Below are 25,608 nucleotides of genomic sequence, written 5' to 3'. Positions count from 1 at the left end.
CACTAGTCATGCCAGGGAAGGCATTCCTGGTGTGCAGCAGTCTCCAGGTTGGAGACCGGTGCTGTAGAGCAAATACATTATAGATGAGAAGTAGAGAAAATCCAAAAGGTTCTATTACTCTTTATCAGAAAGCCACAGTTCAGTCACTATATCTGGCAGATCAGATTAACAGCATGCCCCACACACACACACAACAGATCCTCAAGTAGAATGACAGCCTCAACAGGTCAAGTGGACTTTGCTCATTTATATGGTAGAACATTGGGGTCACTGCACTGGCCTTCCCCACTGCAACTGATTCTCAAATGCCAAGAGAGATCTGGCTTCTAAGAAACATAGAAGGGGGAAAAAAGCAAAATCTACAGAACAGGCTTCAATTCATTATCCTGATTGCAAAGTCTATTTACAATTGTTTAAAAGTGGCTTTCCTTATATACAAGGTAGCTTTCTTCTGCCACATAAGTACAAAAGTAATACATTCCACAATTCAGTAAGAGGGGAGGGTACTGCTTGTCCATTACCTAGGCCACTCAGGCAGGAACCTGTTATTTTCCATCTCAAGTAGTAGTAGAGAGCCTGATGCTAGAGCAGCTAAAGCAGCTGGACCTAACCCCAAGATTGACAATCCTGGACAAGGTGTTGGCTTGAGGGTTGCAGCAGGTGTCACTGGTCAACCTCCAGCAGCTAACAGCAGACTGATGGTGCAGATGTGTTAAGGAAGGCAAGTCAAAGCTACCAGAAACATGGACAGGTTAGCTGAAACTTCAACTGGTAGGGTACCCCATTAGGATGGTCTCTGCCCAAGAAGTCTGTTTATGGGTTGGCTGCCTCCAAAAAAAAGGCTGCTTGCAGATCCCAAGTTCTCTTGATTACATCTTTAATTTTTCTGTATGTGGAATACGGAGGATAGACTTTTACAATGCCCAATCTTCCAATTTGCCTTAACCCATTTTTGCCCGGCCCACAGGTATACACATTTGGTCCCTGTTGTGTACATGCAACATTGGGCAGAAATTGGAAGAGCAGGCATTCCACAAATCTTGCTCTAGTTTTAGAGGACAATAAAAAGCACATCTGCCTGTGCACCTATTCACCCTGAAAAATGTTCTACTGTGCTACAAGCTGTCTATGTTGTTCTCTTTTCAAGATTCCTTGTCTTGACCTCTTGGCTGATTTGTTCTTTGCTCTTCCATCTCTGAGGGAGATGTAGCCTCCATAAGGCCAGACTCAGAGTCAGGATCATGCTTCAGTGGCAGGGAGGGAGGCTTTCCCAGATGAGTCCCAGCACCTAGGAAATGAAAATGAGCATAAATCTAGTAATGTCTGCTCTGCTGTAACCATAGAGGGACAATTCCAGCTTCAAATGTAGTGTATGAACAGTGAAATGCATAATATCACTGGAGGGCCTGTATTGCTTCTTCCTTTACTATACTAGGAAGATAACTAGTAAACTGCAGTACTGTATATAACTTTTGCTAAATGTAACCTTGGTTAAGAAGGTGGATTGAGAAAATGACATATCAGGAACACCTTGCTCACTGTAACTGGGTTTGCAATTATGAATGAGGCACCTTTTAATGCTTAAGTGAGAAATTGAAGTATAAAAGAATTCAACTAAAGCAAAACAAGATATAAAACACTCTTTTTCTGGCTTTATAATCTGTCAACCTTTTTCCTGTCTATATTTTCTCTGCTCATTTGGACTTACGCCCCTGCTGCTCTCTCCCAAATTTTTTCTCCCCTTTCCCCTGCCTCAAAGCTTTCCCAGCCTTTGAATTTCTGCTCTGTTCCCTGTTATGGGTTTTGTTTCTGGTTTTTTCCTTTTCATATTTCTGCTAGTATGTATATCTTCTAATTCCTCTAAGCATTTCCCTTTATCTTCTACTATTACCTTTCATCTGTTCCCTTTTTTTTTTCTTATTCTATTGCTATTTTATTAAAGACCCTAGAATTGTGTTATCAACCTGGCAGTTCAGAAGCTTATGTGATCTTTTAGAAATCTCCTGTGCTCACAGCTGAGATCCCAACTAAGGCAGAGTTAAACATGTCCCAGGAGAGTCACTACCAAAGATATTTATACCATGCTATTCAGGGACCTTTTAATAACTTCATGCTGCTCAGTACACAGTTTAGCCCAGTTGATTTAATTGAGCCAAATCACATGGTAAGTAATGTAAACATTAAGGCCACTTGCATGATCCACAATAAACATTTTTTCAGTAGTCTGTAGGAGTCCCACTAAAAACTTTTTCTGCTATTAAGTCTGGAACCCTTGGAGGCTAAACTGTTGTACGAGTTTCCTGGGTAACACCTAGTGACACCTCTACTATTCAGACAGTTGGGAAGATGGACCCCTGTCTTGCTTAACCCAAAATGTTTCAAAGCCAAATGTACCTGGAAGAAGCTGCATGGTCTTTCCATATCCCGCTGCAGAAGACATGGCCTGTCCCAAGGCCTGATTAGAACCGAGAGGCTGGGTGCTGGACGACTTGCTGGATTCTGTCCCACGTTGCTTTGATTTGGAATCTTTAGCAGGTTTACTCCAGACTGAACTCTCCCCCAGCTGTAAGGCAGCAGCCAATTTCTGGGCTACATCCACCATCTACCCAGGTAAGAGAAATTGCATGAAAGCTAAATCTTTGCTCAAACCCTACAGCAGGGCTTCCTGACATCAAACTTTATTCCCCTGAAGGTAAAGGAGAGGAGATATAAGCTAGGAAGATGTATACATGGAGTAAAAGGTATATATAGCAGAAAATGCTGTTTTAAGTATATCATCCCATCCATCCAAATAGCTACTGTAGGATTCAAGGACCATGAAGTCTACCAACTTGGGTAAATACGGTACTAAAGGTTAAATCTGTTTCAGCAATAGAGATGACTTCAGTTACAAATAAAGAATCTTTTCTATTAAGTTCAAGCAGTTGGGAGTTTGGCTTATCTCTTTGGTCTCATATCTAACTGCTTGGAAGTGCTCAGTAGTTTAACCAACATACCTCAATGTCAAACTCCAAATTGCTGCTCTCCTTCAATGTATTGACCTTTTTTTCCATCTCTTCATACTGGCAAGCAGATTCCTTTTTATCCCCTTGATTATAGAGCAGGATTGCATAGTTCAGATTTACCAGAGGGTTGCACCTATAGTCCAGAAGAAACAAAGCATAGATGGATGGAATTGAAAAATTAGTACCATAGATGCTGGGGCCAAAGGCAGGTGAATGACTTAAGTTGCTACCAAATACTACAGTCAAAAGTAGACAGGCAAGGAGTACCACCTGTAGGGTATCTTGTAGAGGAGCCTTAATTTACTGAAAGGCAACCTCCCAACTTCTGCACTCTAGTTAGTCAAATGTACAACTATGATACTGGAAAATTAAACAGTAAAAGGGAGTACAGTGATGGCAAAACCAATACAGTATGTTGGGCAAGAGGATTGTGGAGAAGAACAAAGAGCAGGACAGAGTGAGGTTCACTCATAATCACTCCCAGACAATCACAACTTCTTAGGTGTTGTAGCAGATGCTACTTATCCCTTTCTAAATTTACCTCCAAAAGCTACAGCTAGAAAAGTGATTAATTAAAAAAACATAGGATTCCTAGGGCAGGGCTAGATGCCTCATCCTGCTGTTTGCAAAATGCCTGGGAGCATGCAATGAGCTAGCATCCTTGGAGCCTGACTGTTCATAAAGCTAATTGGGTAAGAGGCACTTTTTCAAGTAGGTGCTCCTTTTTTTATCAGGGGGAGAGTAACTGGCCCATCTCACCCCAGCAGTGCCTGTTCTAGTGGCTGTCTGCTGGTGTTCTTTTGCATCTTTTTAGATTGTGAGCCCTTTGGGGACAGGGAGCCATTTAGTTATTTGATTTTTCTCTGTAAACCACTTTGTGAACTTTTAGTTGAAAAGCGGTATATAAATACTGTTAATAATAATAAAAATAAAGACTAGACAGTGAAACAAGCTAAATGAGCTCCATGGAACTGGAGAACCCCAACCACAAGAGTGGCTGGTTTCAAGTTCAAATGAGTGCAAAGTTGCAACAGGGCCTGCTTGCTGATGCATGGCAAAGCTGCTTGTATTTGGCCAAGTTTTAAACTCTGACCTACCCACTGAATTAGTATATTTCTGACCTACCCAATGTCAAAGGTCTGAGGCACAAAGAGCTTAAAAACAACTATCTAGCTAAAATAATATTTTAAAAGCACATATCACTCCTACACCCAAAAATGTTTACTTTCAGAGTGAATAAAAGAAAGAACCATATGTTCTCTGCATAATTCACTGTCCTGGGAGTGTCTCCCTTGAAGGTAGAAAATTCTGCTGAGCCTTGCATATAGAGTCACAGAATGAATTAATCAGACCTGATGCAGACACATGGCACAACTGACCACCACCACACCAAGCAGTGATTCATGTACAGATGATAAAAGCTTGTAAGGCAAGAGGGAAGCACCCACACCAGGCTGCTTCTTGCTCAAGGCTGCTTTCATTTTTTAAAAATGAGGAAGAGTATGCTACACGTAACAAGAAAAAAGAGAGCACAATATTACCAGCTGTAAAGTCTAGCATGAGCAGATGAAAATGTGTGCTCTGTGGTGTCACCTTCTGGTTGGTAGAGACAGAGCACTTTTAACAACAAGGCTTTCCCCTTGTAGCTGGCCAAAGAACACTTACGTGTCCAGTGCTGTGGCTTTTTGATACGCTAGCTTGGCATTTTCAGCATCCTCAAGATTTGTCAATGCAACTGAATCAGGAAAAACAGGACAAATTTAGTTAGCAGAGCTTACAGATTTAGCTCTTCATGCCTTTGTGAAAGATGAACATAATTTCAACCTTTTGTCAAGCATTAAGGACTGGTATAGTGCAGTGGCCAAGAGAAGACACTTGGGAATTAGTGATTTCGTTTCAAGCCACACTAGTTCATGTAATAAAGCACTGAACATGGACACTAATCCCCATGTTGACAGAGTCTGCCTTAGGGCATGACAATCTCTTGACCAGAGTGCCCCAGACTGGGAAAAACAATCATGAGCAATTATGGGGAAGAATCAAACAATTAAGACTGGAAATTCATGTTTGGTATGAATACTAGTATATGAATGTTGCCAGCAGGGGAGAGGTCACAATGAAATTTTGTTGCAATAACTGGTTAAGGACGGTACGAGTTGTTACCTGCCAAGAGCATATAGAGTTCTCCTAATTTTGGCTGGAGGTGAACAGCAGCACTGATGAAGTGGAAGGCAGAGGCATGCTGCTGCATTGTCAGGTGGACCAGCCCCAGGTTGTATAGAATCTTCCAGTCAAAAGGTGCAAGATAGTTTGCTCGTTTTAGGCAGCTGATGGCCTGCAGAGGAAAATAGCTCCACTCAATAAGAGAGAAGACAACGGCTTTCTGCAACTGCTGCCCAGCTGTCAATCCTCACTGAAGAGAAAGTAAAGCCACAATGCACTCTAATCACTCTCCAATAATGGTAACCCAGTGACCTCATTATAGCCAACTGAGAGTTGATCTTTGGACTCAGATGGATGATGTATTTATTTAAAAACATAGATTCTTTTATTTTTTCATTTTAAGAGTCAGCAGACATAGTTAAATATAGAACATCTATATGCTAGTCTATTTGTCTTGGTCTTAACAGAACTCATGTCCCAATCCTATCTGGGCCTTTCACTGATGGAACTCGCATTATGTCAGCAGAAGGCCCAGCCCACTGGTGAGGCAGCTGCAGTGACAGCATGTGGAGCCACCAGGGTGAATGGCTGGTGACCACGTGCCACTGGAGTGCCCTGCCACCACCAGTACTGGTAAGTTGGCAGCAGAGGTGGGCTGTGGACAAGGAAGATTGGGGCAGGGGCAATATCAGCAGAGTGTACGAATATTCAGTCCTCCCTTCCAGTCCTTGGGCTCACTTGGACTTATAGCAGCCAAAGGGCTGGTGCAGATCTAAGTAGACCGATCTCGTCTGATCTCGGAAGCTAAGCAGGGTCAGGCCTGGTTAGTACTTGGATGGGAGACCGCTTGGGAATACTGGGTGCTGTAGGCTTATACCATAGTCTTTCGAGACTGAAGGTTGCCAACCAACCAACCAACCATTGGAAGCCATGGCACAGCAGAGTAGGTAAGTAAAAAATCATTTCACTTACCTCTCTGTTGCATCATGGTCCCCAGACAGCCCACAACATGCAGCGGAGCAATTAAACAACTGTAGTGTCTACAAAGTTGTAAGTTCTCATAAGAGACTGGAAAACAATGAGACAATTTTCTGAAAATTCCATTAAAATGCAACTATTGGCCTAAGATATAAATTTGCAATCTGTTCTATGGGTAGCTAGAAAGTTTTGATGAGATTTAATATCTATATGCAGCTCAATACTTCTGTGGGATTAAAAAGACAGCCGAGAAGAGACAACTTGTGGGGAGTGGGGAAGAATACACTAGAGCATATAGCTCTCAGCTCAGTGATGGAGTAACTGAGCAACCTGAACGGCAAAGAATATAGGAAAATAAAAAGTTTTGTGTACCACCAAAGGCAAAAAGCTAAACAAACAAGGCACCAGTGTTTGACCTGAAGTCCACAAATTTTCCATCCAGCTTGCCAGGGTCAAATGTCCCTGGCCTTCTGGCACCACAGCAATGTAAGTCCCCTTCCTCAGCTATGCTGGGGCAGGAAGGAAAGAAACAGCAGGTTTCCTACTGTTTTTAAATCTTCTCCAAACATCACTGCAAATAAGCTAAGCCTCTCCCTCCAGCCATCTGCGTACCATAGGGCGCAAGAGAGAGGCAAGGATTTTTCTCCTTTGCTTTGGAGGTATGGAGAGGGTAAGAATCAGCAGGATGGACTTGGGCTTCTTGACTTCTCCACACTCAGCACAAATGAAAAATCCAAGAGGCCTCAAGGCCTGCCAGTGGATTTGTGGGGCAGAGGGGAAGGAAGCGAGTGGTGGCAAGCACAGAGTCTAGTTCAAGTATTTGAGGGTCCCTGTGCTTTATGTTAGTCAAAAACATATGGAAAAAAGGAAGCAAGAAAAACACAAATACCGCCACATATTTCTTCTTGCCAAAGAAACACATTCCAATGTTATTCCAGAGAGGGGGGCTTTCAGGTGCAGCACAAGCGACCACTCGGTACTTGGTGAGCGCCACATCAAAGTCTCCATGTGTCTGCATCATACTGCCAGCTGCCAAAATAGCCTTTAAGATGAAACAAACAAACACTTACTGGTTGTTAGCTAAGAAACTGGTCATTCCACCAAATGGAGGAAAGTGAAAGTGAAGCAAAGATGTTTCTCCATCCAGTGTTCTGAAAATGTAACCTTTCACTGGGGATCAGGAATGCATCTAAAGCTGGAGACATTTGAAACCTCGTTGGGGAAGGGAGGCAGGAACAAGCACTAGGAAACAGTCCAGGTATAGATGGTTCCCCCTCCATTACTTTTTGAGCAGCATGTTCACTCACTTACTTGGGTTCCCATTTACCGACATGCATCTTGCTTTCCCAAAAGCTCAGGTTACCAATATCCCTCTGTTTCAACCAACAATGCGATACTTTTATATCCCCCAAGGTACCTTATAGTTGCTGGGATCATAGGTGAGTGCATTCCCAAGATGTTCAAAGGCCTTTTGATAGACGCCAAGCTAAAAAAAAGAAAAAAAATCAGGTGAACCAAACACCAAGACTTAAGCAAATGAAATACAATACATTAATGGCTGCATCTCATTCCACTGTCACTATATCCAAAGAAGTTGCTTCCTGTTGCACTCTAACTACTGTAAGTGCCTCCAAGAATCACAACAAATTAGCAAAAACTTCGTTTCCATCCCAATGGTGTTCATAAAACCAGAACCATAAAGCACAAGTCAGGTTGTGTTTTGCCATTGAACAGATGTTAGATGATGATGATCAAGCTGGATGCTGGTATCTGTGTGGGAATGCACATGTGCTTTTGGTATGAACCAAAGAAAATGGTTGAAATTGCTGCTGTTCCAATATGCTTGAAGCAGACAACTGGACGTTCTCCAGCTTCAAGAAAGAATGAGGTCCCAGGAATGCAGACTGGCCTGTTGCTCCCAGGGAAAGACTCCAAATACATCATACAACATTGATGGTGCCACAAACAACTGCTGAACCAAGGATAAAGGAGGATAGGGGCAATAAAGGGATAACTGGTCAGTTGGGCCTGTTGAAAGGTCCTCAAACTGCCAAGGGAGGAGAATGCTGAACTGGCAGATGGATAGTGGTAAAGAGAAGGGTGCAATGCCAGGAGCTGAAAAATAAGGGTTGGCAAGAAGAGTTAAAAAGTACAAATTTTAGCTCACAGGAGATCACTAAACCAAAGGTAGAGGCAGTGGGTACATGCCAGAACTCCAGCCTCAAAGACTGTTCTACATTAGAGCTGGCCACTCTGGTTGTACACCTGCGTGAGTATGAATGGGTGGTGGCAACATTAGCTCAATAACATAGGTATAAATTAGTGAACAAATAATAAATTCTCAAGCCTCTACATAATTGAAGTTTTATAAGGTCAGCATTGGTGTCTCTCAGCCTCACTCTCAAACAGTGGCTATGGCCCAAATCCTAACCAACTTTCCAGCTCTGACAGAACTGTGCCAATGGGGCATGTGCTAGGATTGCACATACCAAGATCCAGGTCTACTTCTGTACTGCAGCGAGTCATGGACTCTTCGCTCACAACAGGAGAGGAAACTGAACGCTTTCCACATGCGCTGCCTCCGACGCATTCTCGGCATCACCTGGCAGGACAAAGTTCTAAACAACACAGTCCTGGAACAAGCTGGAATCCCTAGCATGTATGCACTGCTGAAACAGAAACACCTACGTTGGCTTGGTCATGTCGTGAGAATGGATGATGGCCGGATCCCAAAGGATCTCCTCTATGGAGAACTCGTGCAAGGAAAGCGCCCTACAGGTAGACCACAGCTGTGATACAAGGACATCTGCAAGAGGGATCTGAAGGCCTTAGGAGTGGACCTCAACAGGTGGGAAACCTTGGCCTCTGAGCGTCCCACTTGGAGGCAGGCTGTGCAGCATGGCCTCTCCCAGTTTGAAGAGACACTTGCCCACAGACTGAGGCAAAGAGGCAAAGAAGGAAGGCCCGTAGCCAGGGAGACACACCAGGGACAGACTACATTTGCTCCCAGTGTGGAAGGGATTGTCACGCCCGAATTGGCCTTTTCAGCCACACTAGACACCGTTCCAGAACCACTTTTCAGAGCACAATACCATAGTCTTCCAAGACTGAAGGATGCCAATGATGGGGCATGTGCTGCATCCTGCAGTTGGGGGGCAGGGAATGTTTGGTAAAGGAATGTTTGTTCCCTTGCCTCAGAGCTGAGTCGCCCTTACCTTGGTGCTGGGAAGTTGGTTAGGATTGCGCCCTAAGACCCTCTCAATAAGATCCTTGGGCTTTGTTGGGTTAGAGCCCGATTATCTCTGGACCACCAAAATACCTTCCCTGACCCAAGGGAATTATAAGCCATAACCACCAATCTCTTCCAGAAAAACTGCTCTGTTGGCCTAGTATTCTCTTGGGCCTTTACAGAGACTTCTGGGAAGAGACGAGAACATTCGCTGCAGGAATTCTGCCCACTTTCAAAAGGATACCAACATTAAAAGTACACCCAGGTTTCAAAAACTTGGCAAAAGCAGAGACTTTGCAGAATAAGTGTACAGATGAAACTTTTAGCTCCATGCAGTAGTGCTATCTATTTATTCCCAGGAAGCTTTACACACTAAGTTAAGAGCGAGAGCTGAACACTTGCCAAGAATTCTCTGCACCTGTTTTTCAAGACTTACTAAGTATTTAGTAAGCATACTAAATACCTGGAAGCAACTCTATCACATACACATCAGAGTGACAGACAAGCTTCTGCTTGCCCAGCTCTGCTCTTTTATCTGGTTAGGTACATCAAGTCTGATGTGAAACCACAGTCCCTGTCATCATGTAGTCCATCTGGATAGAGCCAAAACAGGAATGGCAGAATATGAGCTCCCATGATTTGGAAATCGAGAGCCTATTAAGGTGATATCCACAGCTTAGAATCTGTGCCCAAGTAAGAATGGTGTTTTTCCACATCAGCCAGGCCTTCCTACTAGTTCCCCACTCCTCAAGCAAAATTATCCTGGCAAGGACAAGAGAAGATGACAGCAAGGGCTGGGGGACAAGGATTTTCAAGTTAGGAAAAATTCTGGTCTGAGAGAAAAACCTAAGAACCTCCCCAGAATGCTCAGAAATATTAAAAATATTACAAGGCAAGCAAGAGAACTTCATTTTTACTCTAAAATATTTCTGCCCTGTTTTTCCTGCCCTTAGAGAGCCAAAGGTGGTTTATAACAATACAAAACAGAGGGGCATCAAAAAAAGGCAGACACAATAAAATGAAAAGCAGCACCAACAAAACCAACATCTGCACTGAAAAACCATATCCTCTGTACAAAAATGCCCAGGTCTTGAATGATCTCTTGAGGGAGCGTAGGGTAGGGACCAACCTCCACAGAAATAGCACAAGGTCAGTGTCTCTTCCAAGATGGCCCTGCACCTCAGGGATGCCCGAAGGCAAGGGCATTTGGACTTGGCCCATCACTAGCTAACCCCCATCATCTCCAAGTTGTGACCTGTAAGTTCCAGTGTGGCTCCAAAGCTCTTCCCTCTGCCGGTTCCTTTTCCAAACTAGCCACAATACAGGACTTTCATGATTGAAAAAGAAAAATATCTTGAGAGTTGAAACAAATAAACCAGCTATACAGGGCAGGACAGGGCAGGAACATCAACCTTCCCCCCCCCCCCCGCACGTATTTGTCAACTTAAAATTTCTCTCTCACTCTCTCACACACACAAACTCCTACCATTAGCCACAGAAGTAAGGCTTCCGGACACAAATATTAGGCTCTTATGGTTTCTTCTCCACAGCAAATAGCATTTGGGAAGAATCTGATTGGGCAAATGATTAAGGGCCCAATCCTATTCCATTTTCCAGTGCTGGTGCAGTTGTGCCAGTGGGGTGTGCACTACATCCTGTGGTGGGGGGGCAGTCACTGTGGCCTTCTCAAGGTATGGAAACGTGTTCTCTTACCACAGGGCTGCATTGTGGCGACACTGGAGGTGGAAAGTCGGATAGGATTGGGCTGCAATTCAGCTCCCCTTGTGACTACAAAGCAAATCACTACCTGGACCATGGCTGCTTTAAAAAAAAATCCTACAACGAAAAACATCAGGTGTTCCAATGATATAACTCTCATACTATATTTTATCATTTGACCCCTAGGAATTAACTTGAGAGGTGTAGTATAGGGCTATTTAAACCACTGTGTTCTTGAAAATGCAAGGTTCCCAGGAGCCAGAATTAGGACTCAATCTCTTTCAGATCAGTTCTGAAAGTTATTTAAGATGGCTTTGTATCCAGCAGTTCCAAGGCCCTTTTCTAGGGAGAAAACTCACAAAACTGTTACTTTATTATACCTGTTGAGAGAACAGGCGGCAGCAGTAGGGCCACTGCTTGCCAAACATTTTTGCTGTGGCTCCACTGCACGGGATCAGCAACCACGTGCTGGGCCACACTGAACAGTTAACCAACCGGCAGCTGCCCATACCTGCAGGTATAGCAAGCCCAACGTTGTAAGGAGCTCTGTGTTCTCTGGGGAGAACCTGAAATACAAAAAAGACCCAGGAGTTCTTAAGCAGTTCGGTGCCAGCATCAAGACAAGAACAGCATCCACTGTTATACATGGGAAGAAAGGAGCACTGCACAGAGAGAGCGCAAAACATTTGGGGGCTGGAGGCAGAAAAGTCAAATGGTGATAAAAATAGAACTGATACTCAATAATTGACCATTTGCTGCCCTTTAACAGTGATCACAAGTCTGCCACTTAAAAAACAGTCTGCCTCTTCCAGCCTAATGGTAGGACCAGCCTTAACCTTGCAGAAAGGAACATTTATTTCTTTATAGGAATTTTTATATACATATGCAATAAACCTAGGTGGTTTATAATGTGGTGTCCACCGCCCCTGATGCAGCGGTCATCAGTACTGAGTGTGTCCCGGCTTGAGCAGAAATTTTGGCAAACGACATTGGCAGGAATCATATCACCTAGTACTTAATCAGCCATGGCACCCAATCCACCAAAAGCTTTTACTGACTATGGGCACTGCAGTAGACAAGTAGCTTCCAGCTCACTGAGAATTTCAGCAAAGGATTCTCAGCCGTCCAGGATCAGTTCTGGAGACGGAGCGCAGGTAGGTTACATTAGCATTCAGAAATGAAATAAGTGTCTTGGTCTATCCCAACAATGCTATTTCTGTAGTTCTGGCCGATTGCACTTATTTGATTCTGAGGGTATGTGCATCCATGTGCTCCTAAAGTGCACGGAAGGGCTTTTGTGTCAATTATTTCAATTGACCAATTCCTATAGCTGGAGTGGGTGGCCATCCAAAATAGCAGACTAGGTCAAAACAGGCTTTTTTCAAGCCTTTACAATCATACACAAGGACTTCAATTTCAGTCCCCTAACGGCAAGGGAAGAAATGGTTACTTACTCCACTGCCTTCTTATAAACTTCAATGGCCTTCTCTGTGTCCCCCTCCAACAGGTGAATTTTCCCCAACGTCATGTATGTCAGATCATGTCGGTTGAGCTGCAGGGCATTGTTTAGCTGATCTTTCGCCTGAACAGCAAATACAAATGAATTGGGCAACTTCATATCAAACAAAACCAACCCTACCATTAGTTTAATATGCTGGTGAGTTGAGGAAAAAGTGAGCTCACACTCCCAGGTACATTTCTGTAGCTTGTGGACATATAAAGATGTTCTGTTTCTTTTATTTTACATAAGTTCTTTTCAGCGATAAGCTTAAAAATACAGAAGGTAACAGGGTTTGAAAAGATTTGGTGGCTACTACTACTCCCATTATAATCCACTTAAGGCAGTGTATATAGGCTTCCGTCTTTTACCCTCACAACAATCCTGTGAACTGAGTTGGCAGAAAGATAGTGACTGGCCCAAAAGCATCCAAAAGAGAGAGTGGAGATACGTATGAACCAGAGTCTCCCCAGTCTCAGTGCAACACTCTGACCACTATACCATACTGCCTCTCACTATACTAAGAAGCAAGTGTGAAAATATGAAGTGACCTTTTACTGAGACAGACTATAAGTCCATGTTTTATATCCTCTTGATTGGCAGGAGGAGCTCTCCAAGGTCTCAGACGGATGTCTCTCTTCAGCCCTGCTACCTGCTTCCCTTTATTGGAGATACATGTACTTTACTACTGAACTACAGGCCCTCCTCAAGTACCTGCTTCTATCTAGGATCAACATCAGCTTCATCCTGGTCCTGACACATACAGCATCTATGGTTATTCAATAAAGGAACCAAGGGAAGTGATGAGCTCTCCCTTTAACAAGCAGAGATTGGATAGCCATTTGTTGCTGACACTGTAGCTCTGGATTTCTTGCAATGAGCAGGAGTTGGAGGAGATGGTCTACAAGGTCCCCTTCAACTAGGATTCTATGATCCTTGTGAAAATGAGTGAACAGCATTTGTGCAATCAATATCTTGCCTGACTGTCATCTTTGCCCTCCATCCTGTCCAGATAATAATATACATAATAATTTTAAAGCCATCAGAATGTTTCCAGACCCAATTCACAGTGCTTTTGAGTTCTATGTGGCTTGCAGACTGGATTTCTGAAGGACCACCTTCTCCCATGGGCACCTGCCTAGGTACCACATTCAGCCTTCACAAGCTGTCACGGCAGACATGCCGGGAAGGGGTGCAAGACAGGGCCTTCTCAATTATGATGTTGGTGTTGTGAAAGTCCCTCCCTAGAAAGGCCCAGCTGGCTCAGCGATTGCCTGTTTTTAAGCAGGTGGTAAAAACGAACCAGTTCTGGTTACCACTCCAGATCATGTACAGTAATTGTATTTGGGTTCTCTGCTTTTGGGATTGGTTTAAATGTGACTTGTGTACTGTTTGCTGCTTCTTTTTGTGGGTGTTCTTTATTATCTTGTTTTAACGGTTTTTAAAGGATGTTATTATGCTACCCTGGTGGTCCTTTTGGGGATGAAGAGGCAAGATATAAATACTTTAAATAAACAAAATATTGCTTATTCCTCCTTTCTTTTTGCCAATCCAGTGAGCTCCTTGGGGACTCCTTCCAAGCACTTTCCCCTCTTGCCCTTTCATAAAATTGCCATTTCTTGTTTTGAGCCAACGTGATGAGCCTCTTGCCTCTCTCTTCCCCTCACCTCCCCAAGTCCTGCACAATGCAAGTTAGGATCGGATTTTCCTTCTTTCTCCTTCCTCAGATATCCCTTCACGCTGATATTGTGGGCTTTGCGCTGGGATTAGAGATGCACATGCTTTCCCTCCCCTTTGTCCTCCTGAAGCATTTCTGATACTAAGAATTCTGAAAGAACTGAGATGCCAGAATCAGCTGTTGTGTGAGGAATGCTAGGATTGAATGCAACAGAACATCAGAACATAAGAACAGCCCCACTGGATCAGGCCATAGGCCCATCTAGTCCAGCTTCCTGTATCTCACAGCGGCCCACCAAATGCCCCAGGGAGCACACCAGATAACAAGAGACCTCATCCTGGTGCCCTCCCTTGCATCTGGCATTCTGACATAACCCAACAGAAGCTTTTATAGCTCATCTCTCTGTAAACTGCTTATCCCAGCATTAAGCCAGAAGGGTTGCTGAACTGCAACAAAGGAACAGAACTGCTCCTCCTAGGCACATAGTTAATCCCCTCCAATGAGAACCATTGATTACAATGGCCTCCGAGTCCCGCCTCTGGGACAAGTATGAAAGGTTGCAGGTCTTTTTTTTCTTCCCCCAAGCACATTAAAGGAGAGCAAGATGCTGACAAAGTAAAAGGAGTTATGCAGCATGGGATGGATATTCATTACCAAAAAGTGAAAATGCCAACACACTCTGTAGGCATCATTATATTTTATAGGCCTGGGTGACTCAATGCAAAGAGAGCACACAGTGAGCGACGCGGGTGAGGAAGTGTCTCACTGAGGGCACACTAAAACTAGAAGCCCTCCATGTAAAATTAAAGATCACCCAGTGCAAACGTGTGTGCTTTCCAAGACCAGAAAGCCTTGCACAAATCTAACTGAAACATCGTCAGCATAATGTTTCCACCAGAGAAAGCAAAACATGCTCTAACATGAGGGCTGCAATGTTATCAGAAGATATTATAATTTCATGGATGTTTCCCACAATCATTGTCTTTATCACCCATTAAAATAATTCCTTAAACCCTAAACATGGGAGCCTGACATGAGGCAGTGAAATTAGTGGTTCAGCACGGTCATGAGAATCAAGATGGTGCAGCAGTTAGTGGTGGACTATAATACAGTAATAACAACACTGGTATTTATATACCGCCTTTCTGGTCATCGGATTACTCCTCTGACTTTATTCAAGGCAGTTCACCTAGGCAGGCTATCTCTAAACCCCTGAGGAGATTTTTACAATAACAGAAAGGTTTTGTCTTTCAAGAACTGCACAACATTTCAGATGGATGTTTCCCTTTCAGTCAGGAAGGAAGGAGGGAGGAGGAGCCAGCCAGGAGTATAAAGCTAGGCCTCCCATCGCGTGAGGCTCTGTCCAGACGCGTGTGGCCTCTGGGAACCAAGTGCCTCGGGAACTAAGTGCCAGGTAAGGCACGAGAGTTTAGCATCTGGGCGAGGAGAAGGCAAGTAGACCTCTGAGTTTTGGAGAAGGGGAGGAGGAGGAAGATGAAGAGAAGGTAAGTGTACTCATTCTAACGCTTTGTCTTTCTAACTCCCTGTCTTCTAACCTTAACCTTACCTTTAAATCAACCTTAAATCAAAATTAAAAGTTAGCACCTAAGGGAGGTACATAGGTCTACTCTGAGCAGGAGCAGAGTCCTACTCATGAGTAAGAGCAGAGTCCTACTTGTGAGTAAGAGCCCAAGGGTCAGGCACTTAAATCAAAGTTGAAAGTTAGCTGCACTTAAGGTAGCACCTAATCGAAGGAAGGGAAGAGGATAAAGTGGAAAGCAGGTTTTTCGACTTGTTTAAATTAAACCTATACTTAACCCAGGTTAAACTTAATCTAAGTTAGAACATAACCTAAACAGTTCAGTAAATTGGGACACAGGACACAGGATCTAGAGAGCAATAAATAATTAAACAAACCCAAATAAAAACTAGCTTGAGGTTACAAAAACAGTCCAGCCTAAGAGAACAGAACTAGGAGGGAAAGAACCTAGGAAGGGCCAATTCCCAACCACCCAGGCAGAGTCCATTTTAGAAATTCAGCAATCACCACCTTTAGGAGGTGATAAGAGCCCTATTAGGCTAATCCAAGCAGTCCATTCAGGAGCCTGCAGAGTAGGTTACGCCCATCAGTAGCCTTTTGCCTTCCTGAGCTTTTGTAAACTCACTTGGGAAGGCCAGCCCCCTTTCAATCAGGAAGGAAGGAGGGAGGAGGAGCCAGCCAGGAGTATAAAGCTAGGCCTCCCATCGCGTGAGGCTCTCTCCAGACGCATGTGGCCTCTGGGAACTAAGTGCCTCGGGAACTAAGTGCCAGGTAAGGCACGAGAGTTTAGCATCTGGGCGAGTTCAGCAGCAAGGCGAGGAGGCCAGGGCCCCATACACTGCCCTTCTCTTCCCTTGAGAAGAGGGCTGCTATACAGTGTAGGGTTTTTAAAAGGACCCCTAACTAAAACAACAACAACAACAACAAAAAAGCTATGCAGTCAGACAGACAGCAGCAGGGAGGGGGCTATCCAGTGTTCTGCATCGAGTGCCACATGTATGATTATATGTCTCTGGGGCATAAGTCATGGGTGTGTCCTCGGTGCAAGGAGCTCCAGGGTCTCAGGGAACGCGTCCGCTCCCTTGAAGCCTTGGTGGCCAACCTGGAGAAGCGCAGGCAGGCAGAGGAGGACCATGGGGAGCCTTCTGGGGACGATCAGGCTTCGTCCCAACCTCAGGTGTGCAGCTCCTCGGCTGCCCGGGTGGGAAGTCTCGGGACTGGAGGACATCATCCTGGAGAGGAGGGAAACAATCCCCTAGGGGGGACCCCTTCTCCAGGGGATGGGCCCATATCCGAACGCACTCAGGATACTCCTCGGCGGGAGGGGGGTCGGGGGCTTCTTGTAGTGGGGGATTCGATTATTAGAAACATAGAGAGGGGGGTTTGCGACGGATGTGAGGACCACATGGTGACTTGCCTGCCTGGTGCGAAGGTTGCGGACATCACTTCTCGTCTAGACAGGCTAGTAGACAGTGCTGGGGGAGAGGTAGCGGCTGTGGTGCATGTCGGCACCAACGACATGGGCAAGTGTAGCTGGGAGGTCCTAGAGGCCAAATTTAGGCTTTTAGGCAGGAAGCTGAAAGTCAGGACCTCAAAGGTAGCGTTCTACAAGTGCTACCTGTTCCACGCGCAGGGCCAGCTAGGCAGGTGGAGACCAGGGGTCTCAATGCGTGGATGAGACGGTGGTGTAGGGAGGAGGGGTTTAGATTTGTTAGGCACTGGGGAACTTTTTGGGACAAGCGGGGCCTGTACAAGAGGGACAGGCTCCACTTGAACCAGAATGGAACCAGACTGCTGGCGCATAACATTAAAAAGGTGGCAGAGCAGCTTTTAAACTGATCCCTGGGGGAAGGCCGACAGGAGCCGAGGGGCATCCGGTTCGGGACTCCTCATCCCTATGGGATGAGGATGGGGAGGTTAGAGAACAACAAGACAAAGGCAGAGTAGGAGAAGAAATTGGGAAAGGTAGCGTGATGGGATGTGAACAGTGATCATGCTGCGATCCATTTTGACCTGCACGTTGGGGGAAGAATACCAGGCAAATCTCTAACAAAAACCCTTGACTTCTGACGGGCGGGCTTCCCTCAAATGAGGAGGCTGGTTAGAAGGAGGTTGAAAGGGAGGGTAAAAAGAGTCCAATCACTCCAGAGTGCATGGAGGCTGCTTAAAACAACAGTAATAGAGGCCCAGCAGAGGTGTATACCGCAAAGAAAGAAGGGTTCCACTAAATCCAGGAGGGTGCCCGCATGGCTAACCAGCCAAGTTAGAGAGGCTGTGAAGGGCAAGGAAGCTTCCTTCCGTAAATGGAAGTCTTGCCCTAATGAGGAGAATAAAAAGGAACACACTGTGGCAAAAGAAATGTAAGAAGGTGATACGGGAGGCCAAGCGAGACTATGAGGAACGCATGGCCAGCAACATTAAGGGGAATAATAAAAGCTTCTTCAAATATGTTAGAAGCAGGAAACCCGCCAGAGAAGCGGTTGGCCCTCTGGATGGTGAGGGAGGGAAAGGGGAGATAAAAGGAGACTTAGAGATGGCAGAGAAATTAAATGAGTTCTTTGCATCCGTCTTCACGGCAGAAGACCTCAGGCAGATACCGCTGCCTGAACGGCCCCTCTTGACCAAGGAGTTAAGTCAGATAGAGGTTAAAAGAGAAGATGTTTCAGACCTCATTGATAAATTAAAGATCATTAAGTCACCGGGCCCTGATGGCATCCACCCACGAGTTATTAAGGAATTGAAGAATGAAGTTGCAGATCTCTTGACTAAGGTATGCAACTTGTGCCTCAAAACGGCCATGGCGCCAGAAGATTGGAGGATAGCAAATGTCACGCCTATTTTTAAAAAGGGAAAGAGGGGGGACCTGGGAAACTATAGGCCGGTCAGCCTAACATCTATACCGGGTAAGATGGTGGAATGCCTCATTAAAGATAGGATCTCAAAACACATAGACGAACAGGTCTTGCTGAGGGAGAGTCAGCATGGCTTCTGTAAGGGTAAGTCTTGCCTCACGAACCTTATAGAATTCTTTGAAAAGGTCAACAGGCATGTGGATGCGGGAGAACCCGTGGACATTATATATCTGGACTTTCAGAAGGCGTTTGACACGGTCCCTCACCAAAGGCTACTGAAAAAACTCCATAGTCAGGGAATTAGAGGGCAGGTCCTCTCGTGGATTGAGAACTGGTTGGAGGCCAAGAAGCAGAGAGTGGGTGTCAATGGGCAATTTTCACAATGGAGAGAGGTGAAAAGCGGTGTGCCCCAAGGATCTGTCCTGGGACCAGTGCTCTTCAACCTCTTCATAAATGACCTGGAGACAGGGTTGAGCAGTGAAGTGGCTAAGTTTGCAGACGACACTAAACTTTTCCGAGTGGTAAAGACCAGAAGTGATTATGAGGAGCTCCAGAAGGATCTCTCCAAACTGGCAGAATGGGCAGCAAAATGGCAGATGCGCTTCAATGTCAGTAAGTGTAAAGTCATGCACATTGGGGCAAAAAATCAAAACTTCACATATAGGCTGATGGGTTCTGAGCTGTCTGTGACAGATCAGGAGAGAGATCTTGGAGTGGTGGTGGACAGGTCGATGAAAGTGTCGACCCAATGTGCGGCGGCAGTGAAGAAGGCCAATTCTATGCTTGGGATCATTAGGAAGGGTATTGAGAACAAAACAGCTAGTATTATAATGCCGTTGTACAAATCTATGGTAAGGCCACACCTGGAGTATTGTGTCCAGTTCTGGTCGCCGCATCTCAAAAAAGACATACTGGAAATGGAAAAGGTGCAAAAGAGAGTGACTAAGCTGATTACGGGGCTGGGGCACCTTCCTTATGAGGAAAGGCTACGGCGTTTGGGCCTCTTCAGCCTAGAAAAGAGACGCCTGAGGGGGGGACATGATTGAGACATACAAAATTATGCAGCGGATGGACAGAGTGGATAGGGAGATGCTCTTTACACTCTCATATAACACCAGAACCAGGGGACATCCACTCAAATTGAGTGTTGGGCGGGTTAGGACAGACAAAAGAAAATATTTCTTTACTCAGCGTGTGGTCGGTCTGTGGAACTCCTTGCCACAGGATGTGGTGCTGGCGTCTAGCCTAGATGCCTTTAAAAGGGGATTGGACAAGTTTCTGGAGGAAAAATCCATTATGGGTTACAAGCCATGATGTGTATGCACAACCTCCTGATTTTAGAAATGGGTTATGTCAGAATGCCAGATGCAAGGGAGGGCACCAGGATGCAGGTCTCTTGTTATCTGGTGTGCTCCCTGGGGCATTTGGTGGGCCGCTGTGAGATACAGAAAGCTGGACTAGATGGGCCTATGGCCTGATCCAGTGGGGCTGTTCTTATGTTCTTATGGATCTTTCACGGTCTGGTATCACTTCTGGTCCCCAGTTGCCTCCCACGCTGGCTGACAAGCAGCTCCTTTATCTCTCCTTTGAACGGTAGCCAAGATGCTTCTTTGCTCACAGAGCAGGTGGAATAACTCAGCTCAGCTTGTCAGCTGCTTCAAGGTCTCACCATTCACAGAGCAGCCGGTGGCCTTGAACTGTCAACCTTCAGATGTTATCTTTGGGCTAATGGAGGCTCTACCCTCTAGACCAGACCTCCTGCCCTAGTCATGGGGAGACCCATGTTCAAATTCTCACTCAACCATGAAGTTCATTGGGTGGCCTTGGGACAGTCATCGTCTCTTAACCTAACTTACCTCACATTGTGAGAGAAGGAAACAAACTCTTCTCTCTCCACACCACACATAATGTTATGCCTCAATCAAGTAAGCCCTTAATCACCTTCCCCCCTTCCAAAAACTAAAAAACCACAAGCATTGCATTCTTTCTGCATAAGAAAGGTGCTCCAGTCTCCCAACCATCTTTTGCACCTTTTCCAGTTGTACAATATCCTTCTTGAGATGTGGCAGCCAGAATTGCAGGAAGCTTCAGAATGTGGCTGCATCACAGGGCATTATCATATTAATTGGTCTTATTTTTCAATCCCTTTCCTAGTCTAGCAGGATGTTCTAGTCCCATAGAGCCCCATAGGATTTCCCAGGGTGCAACACAACCACCTGGATTTCCTGCCAGATAACTGCCCATTTTACCTTGTTGAAATGCTTCAGATACATGTAGCAGACCCCCAAATTATGGCAGATCTCCTAAAAGGGAAAAAGAAAATTTGTAAGTCACATGTACTATGTGACGCGATAAGAACTTCAATCACTCTTTGCAATAAAACACTGCTCATTCACATTCCCTAGAACTGTGAACAGTATCAATGTTCTCAGGACAAGGATATAAGCTATTAGAAGGCCACACAGTTTCCTCAGATTATTTCCATCCATCAAAAATAATGCTAATACCTTAGGACAAGCTATAGGTAATGTTAAACATGATGTTATGCTCTCTGAATTTGTTTTCAGGATAAAGAGCAGCCATCAGGGGCCTCAATGTGGACTGGAACCAAAATAGGGGCAAAGGGTTACACTTCCCTTCTCCCATGTCATGGTTCCATTCCAGACTTGGGGTGGCAGGGCAATTCTTTCTTTTGCTTATTTCCAAACAATGTGTTTAAAGTCACATGTAGTCTGGCGCTTACAGATGATCAAGACAATCTATAACAACCCTTCCCAAACTGCATCAAATAGTTCAATTAATCATAACTGGTAATTTCAGCCTATTGTGGTCAAAGGTGTTGTACAAATGCAATGAAACAGAAAACCTGGCAAAGATCTAGTCAGACACATCAGCTAAGCCTGATTTCAACAGCTGTTGTTGGAATACTGCATTTAACCTTGATCCTGCTGATGGTTATTTATAAGCTCATTCACGCACACAACAAATACCAGACTCACGTTTTTGCAATGTTGGTTGTCACCCACACCATGACTAGAAAGCTGGCAACCTCTGGCAAAAGCAGCAAACAAGCTTTAGCCGTGCTAAGGAGAGGTGGCACAGACACCTTTGCTAAGTGCAGTGGAACCTCATGCTTCCCTGCTCCAAAGTAGGTTGTTGACTGTATTTAGCCAAGGGGATCTGGACATCTTGAGTGCCGCAAGTTGACTTTTTATTCAGCGAACAGAAGAGCAACTGACCCTACTCATTCCTTTCCAGAAATACCGCACGATGCCATGCCTCTGGGGCGGTACCACCTTCCTTGCCCCCTCCACCACTGCCAATTGTCCCATCCAGGAGCCTTCAGAGAGCCAGGGAGCCCATGAATTTGTCAGGGAGGTGGCATCCTGCAGTCCTGGTCGTGGGCAGCACTGGGGCCTGGTTCGCCAGGGTTTACTTAACCATCAAGTAGCAGGGGGGGAAAAACACATGCTACGTTTAATCCACCTTAAATACCACAGATCCTATTTCCATTTTTTAAAGTTGTCAGTCTTTAAAAAAGATTTCTCCACACCTGCAGACAGTAACTATAAAATACTTTCAAAGTACAGTATCTACTTAAAATGACAACAGCAAACTGCCAAAATTGTGTTTTGTAAAATGGATCAAAGGCCTCCTGTTAGAGAGCAAAAGATTTTTGGGTAGCAAAAGGAGCTCTGCGCAGCCCTCACGGTTGTGCCTTGGCAGATGTGCCTTTTGACATCTACAGTGGTGACTAATCCATCTTGGTATCAGATATTCTGACCATGTTGATGAGCTATATGATGAGATTACCACCCAGCAAGTGACATTTGGTTCAACAGAAAGAGCAGAGACATGTTTCTGTTTCCTTGCTGAATATTAAGCAGGGAACCATCTGTATGCACATCTGGCAGAGACACAAGCCACGGCCCCCTCTATTTTGCTACACCTCAGGAAAATACTGAAATTTTTCCTTCTGGAATCACTTTATCATATTGCTGGTATCTAGGAAACAGGTTTTTGTCTTAAATATAACCAGACTGCAGATCAAACTAAAGGCTGGGTCCTGCAGCCACTAACTCCTACACAGTCACAGCCTGTCCTTATTTCATCTTATAGTTATCAAGAATCAGGTCACACACAGATATAGTGTGCAGCAATTTCTGCTCCTGCAGTCAGGGTCATAACAAAAATGGGGGGGGGGGAGAAGGGCACTAGCACATAGGTCCTCTCCCATACTCTTACCACAATTTCATTACACACATACAATTGCACGAGCCACAAAAAAATGTTTCTCTTTCACTCCTGAAATTTTCTACACTCCTGAAAACACACCATGACTTACACTAGAGCTTTTCTACCATGCCCCAACACACAGACACCGCACGCAACCCACCTTTATAGCAATTTTTGTTTAACAGGGCATCCCACCTGAAGAGGACTCCTACAAAGCTTGCTGATTATTTTGTATTTTTAGTTGATCCCAATAAGTCTTAATTTTTTTTTACTGTTATGGACCAACATGGTTGCAAAATTTTTCATATAGACCAATTCATTTTAAAGCTTTATCTTCCTAGTCTTTTGTTGTAAAAAATCATGAATTTATCTCCCCAAGGTCAATTTCTTTTGCATGTTCATACCTGATAAACAGAACAACTAGTTAACTGTTCTTATCTCATGACAGATCAACTAAAATTTTTGATAAGTGCCAGCTTTCTCTAAGTTCTTTCAACTTCTACCAAAGTCACTGGCAATGTGCAAAAATCCATAATGCATACTTTACTGAGAATGAATCACTTGGTAATGGGGTTCTGCCTGGATTGAACCTGCTTAGATCTTTGGGTCCCTGTAAAGTATACCCTTCTTCCTGGAAGTGAGTCCTGCTTTCAGTAGCAATTTCCTCTTTTCCCAAATGCCACAACAACAGGATTCAGAGGCTACATTTGTGTACAACTAGATTCATAATAGCATTTCTCTTTGAAGACTCTGAGGATTGACTGGGGTTATTCACATACAAAGAAAAGCGACTGCACAAAACTGGCCCTAGGTCAGGCATTGATCAGCATTTGCCAGATTCTTGTCAACTTCATTTACTAGTAGGAAGAAAATCTCATGCATACCCAGTCCTTCTGGTTGAGTTTGGCTGCATCATTATACACTTCTATGGCTGCTTTGTGTTTCCCCAGAAGGAACCTGCAACAAGATTTCAGAACTTATTTTTCTCAGCCTTTACTCCCAAAGTAACACTGGGCAATCAATAGTTTGTCAGTGAGGAGCCAAAAGGAACTCTACTGAAGAGTCCTGCACTGCAAAATCAATCCGAATTACCAGGACTTGCATAAAGAGTTTACCATCCAAAACACCGAGGAGCTGTAACCTGTCTCAATAACTACTCTTAGCTGACCAAACAGACCTTATTGAATTGGTGTTACCTTTTACTCGCCTTCCTACTGCAGGGAGAGAAGCAAGAAAATTAGACCTACCATGATGAGTTCATTTTCTACAGTGAAAGAAAAGATAGCCTGGACCTCCCATTCACTCCAGTAGTCAGGGCAATGCAAATAAGATTGGTCTACACTCTCCTGTAGGAGCAAGACCTACACTTTCTTTACCCAGCATAAATTTTTTCTGTGGAACTCCATGCCACAGGATGTGGTGATGGCATCTGGCCTAGATGCCTTGAAAAGGACAGGACAAATTTCTGGAGGAAAAGTCCATCATGGGTTACAAGCCATGATGTGTATGTGCAACCTCCTGATTTTAGAAATGGGCTATGTCAGAATGCCAGATGCAAGGGAGGGCACCAGGTTGTAGGTCTCTTTGTTGTCTTGTGTGTTCCCTAGGGCATTTGGTGGGCCACTGTGAGACACAGGAAGCTGGACTAGATGGGCCTATAGCCTGACCCAGCATGGCTGCTCTTATGTACCTGTACAGCAATGTATAGCATTAATAGCTCCAAGTCCAATGGGCATTATCCATCCTCTAACATTATTTTAATACCACTACTTAGTACTTATATACAGTAGTGCTTTCTAAAGTATTTCACATGCACTGTCTTGATGCAGTCCATACAACTGTTCCGTAAAATAGGTCAAAACTGCAAACAGGGGCTGACTTGGAAATAGAGCACAACTTTCCTACAGATGCCCAGTGAGTTTATGGCACAGACAAGATTTGAACTGCTGAATTCCCAATTCATAACTCAGACCCTATGCTATACCTGCTATGTTAAAAATGCCAAGACAAATTAAGAAGGTGCAACTATATTGTCCAGCCAATAGGAAGAAGCATAATTAAGGCGTCAGGCTAGGCAAATATGATCCATCCGCAATGCCACACCTCAAATTTGAAGAATAAAATGGCACTCACAGTGATCGGGCCACTTGCTTGAGGTAGTCTGTGCTCCGAGGATTGAGGATAGCGCAAGTCTGGAACAGCTCAAGTGACTCTTGAATCTTCCCTTCTAAGCGAAATATTAAAGCTGAAAAACAGCAGCACCACAGTATAGTAACATTTTCTTTGCCAGATATTTTTTCCCTACAAACCCTGGCACAGAAGGGCCTTCAGCTGGAGGTCAACAGCAAACGGCCAAAAGGTTGACCGAAGAAGCGCTGCTTTGACACACTGCATGGCAACATAAAATCACCCGCCTACACCCAGACCAAGCCTGCGACTGAGAGAAATGGGAACTCTGATCAAGAACAGCAGACCCCGCCACCATACGGAACAAACCCTGAAGGAGAACCCCTCATTTCTTCCTGTCTTCTAGATGGGGAGGAGCAGGTGCGGAAGGGGGGCACATTATTTTGAGCAGAAAAATATAAGTTAGGAAAGGTTTAAGTGGCCCATATCCCATCCCAACTGCTGCTCTGATAAAAACGGCACCTAAGCCAGATTCTTGTTCTTTTTCTTTAAATTGGGATATTTAAACCTGCATTTACATGCA

The 25,608-nt window shown here is 44.6% G+C and overlaps 1 protein-coding gene across 3 annotated transcripts in view; it reads right to left on the bottom strand.

Annotated features, from left to right (window-relative positions):
* Positions 1 to 104: 104 nt before the first annotated feature.
* The window catches only part of BBS4 (Bardet-Biedl syndrome 4), a 51,513-nt gene continuing 26,009 nt past the window's right edge, over positions 105 to 25,608 (bottom strand). For all 3 annotated transcript variants that reach the window (XM_066635482.1, XM_066635483.1, XM_066635484.1), the window contains 12 exons: positions 25,032 to 25,143; positions 23,783 to 23,855; positions 20,912 to 20,965; positions 12,549 to 12,676; positions 11,606 to 11,660; positions 7,564 to 7,632; positions 7,036 to 7,188; positions 5,169 to 5,340; positions 4,671 to 4,740; positions 2,997 to 3,138; positions 2,395 to 2,602; positions 105 to 1,288 (listed from right to left, as the gene is read on the bottom strand). In XM_066635482.1, coding sequence (XP_066491579.1) covers positions 1,143 to 1,288; positions 2,395 to 2,602; positions 2,997 to 3,138; positions 4,671 to 4,740; positions 5,169 to 5,340; positions 7,036 to 7,188; positions 7,564 to 7,632; positions 11,606 to 11,660; positions 12,549 to 12,676; positions 20,912 to 20,965; positions 23,783 to 23,855; positions 25,032 to 25,143 — 1,382 coding nt within the window. In that variant the 3' untranslated portion in view covers positions 105 to 1,142. The remainder of the gene's footprint in view (positions 1,289 to 2,394; positions 2,603 to 2,996; positions 3,139 to 4,670; positions 4,741 to 5,168; positions 5,341 to 7,035; positions 7,189 to 7,563; positions 7,633 to 11,605; positions 11,661 to 12,548; positions 12,677 to 20,911; positions 20,966 to 23,782; positions 23,856 to 25,031; positions 25,144 to 25,608) is intronic.

Source organism: Tiliqua scincoides, chromosome 8 (assembly GCF_035046505.1).
Source record: "Tiliqua scincoides isolate rTilSci1 chromosome 8, rTilSci1.hap2, whole genome shotgun sequence".
Taxonomy (NCBI): Eukaryota; Metazoa; Chordata; class Lepidosauria; order Squamata; family Scincidae; genus Tiliqua; species Tiliqua scincoides.
The sequence above is the reverse complement of the archived record's forward strand: the minus strand, read 5'-3'. Positions and strand labels throughout refer to the sequence as shown.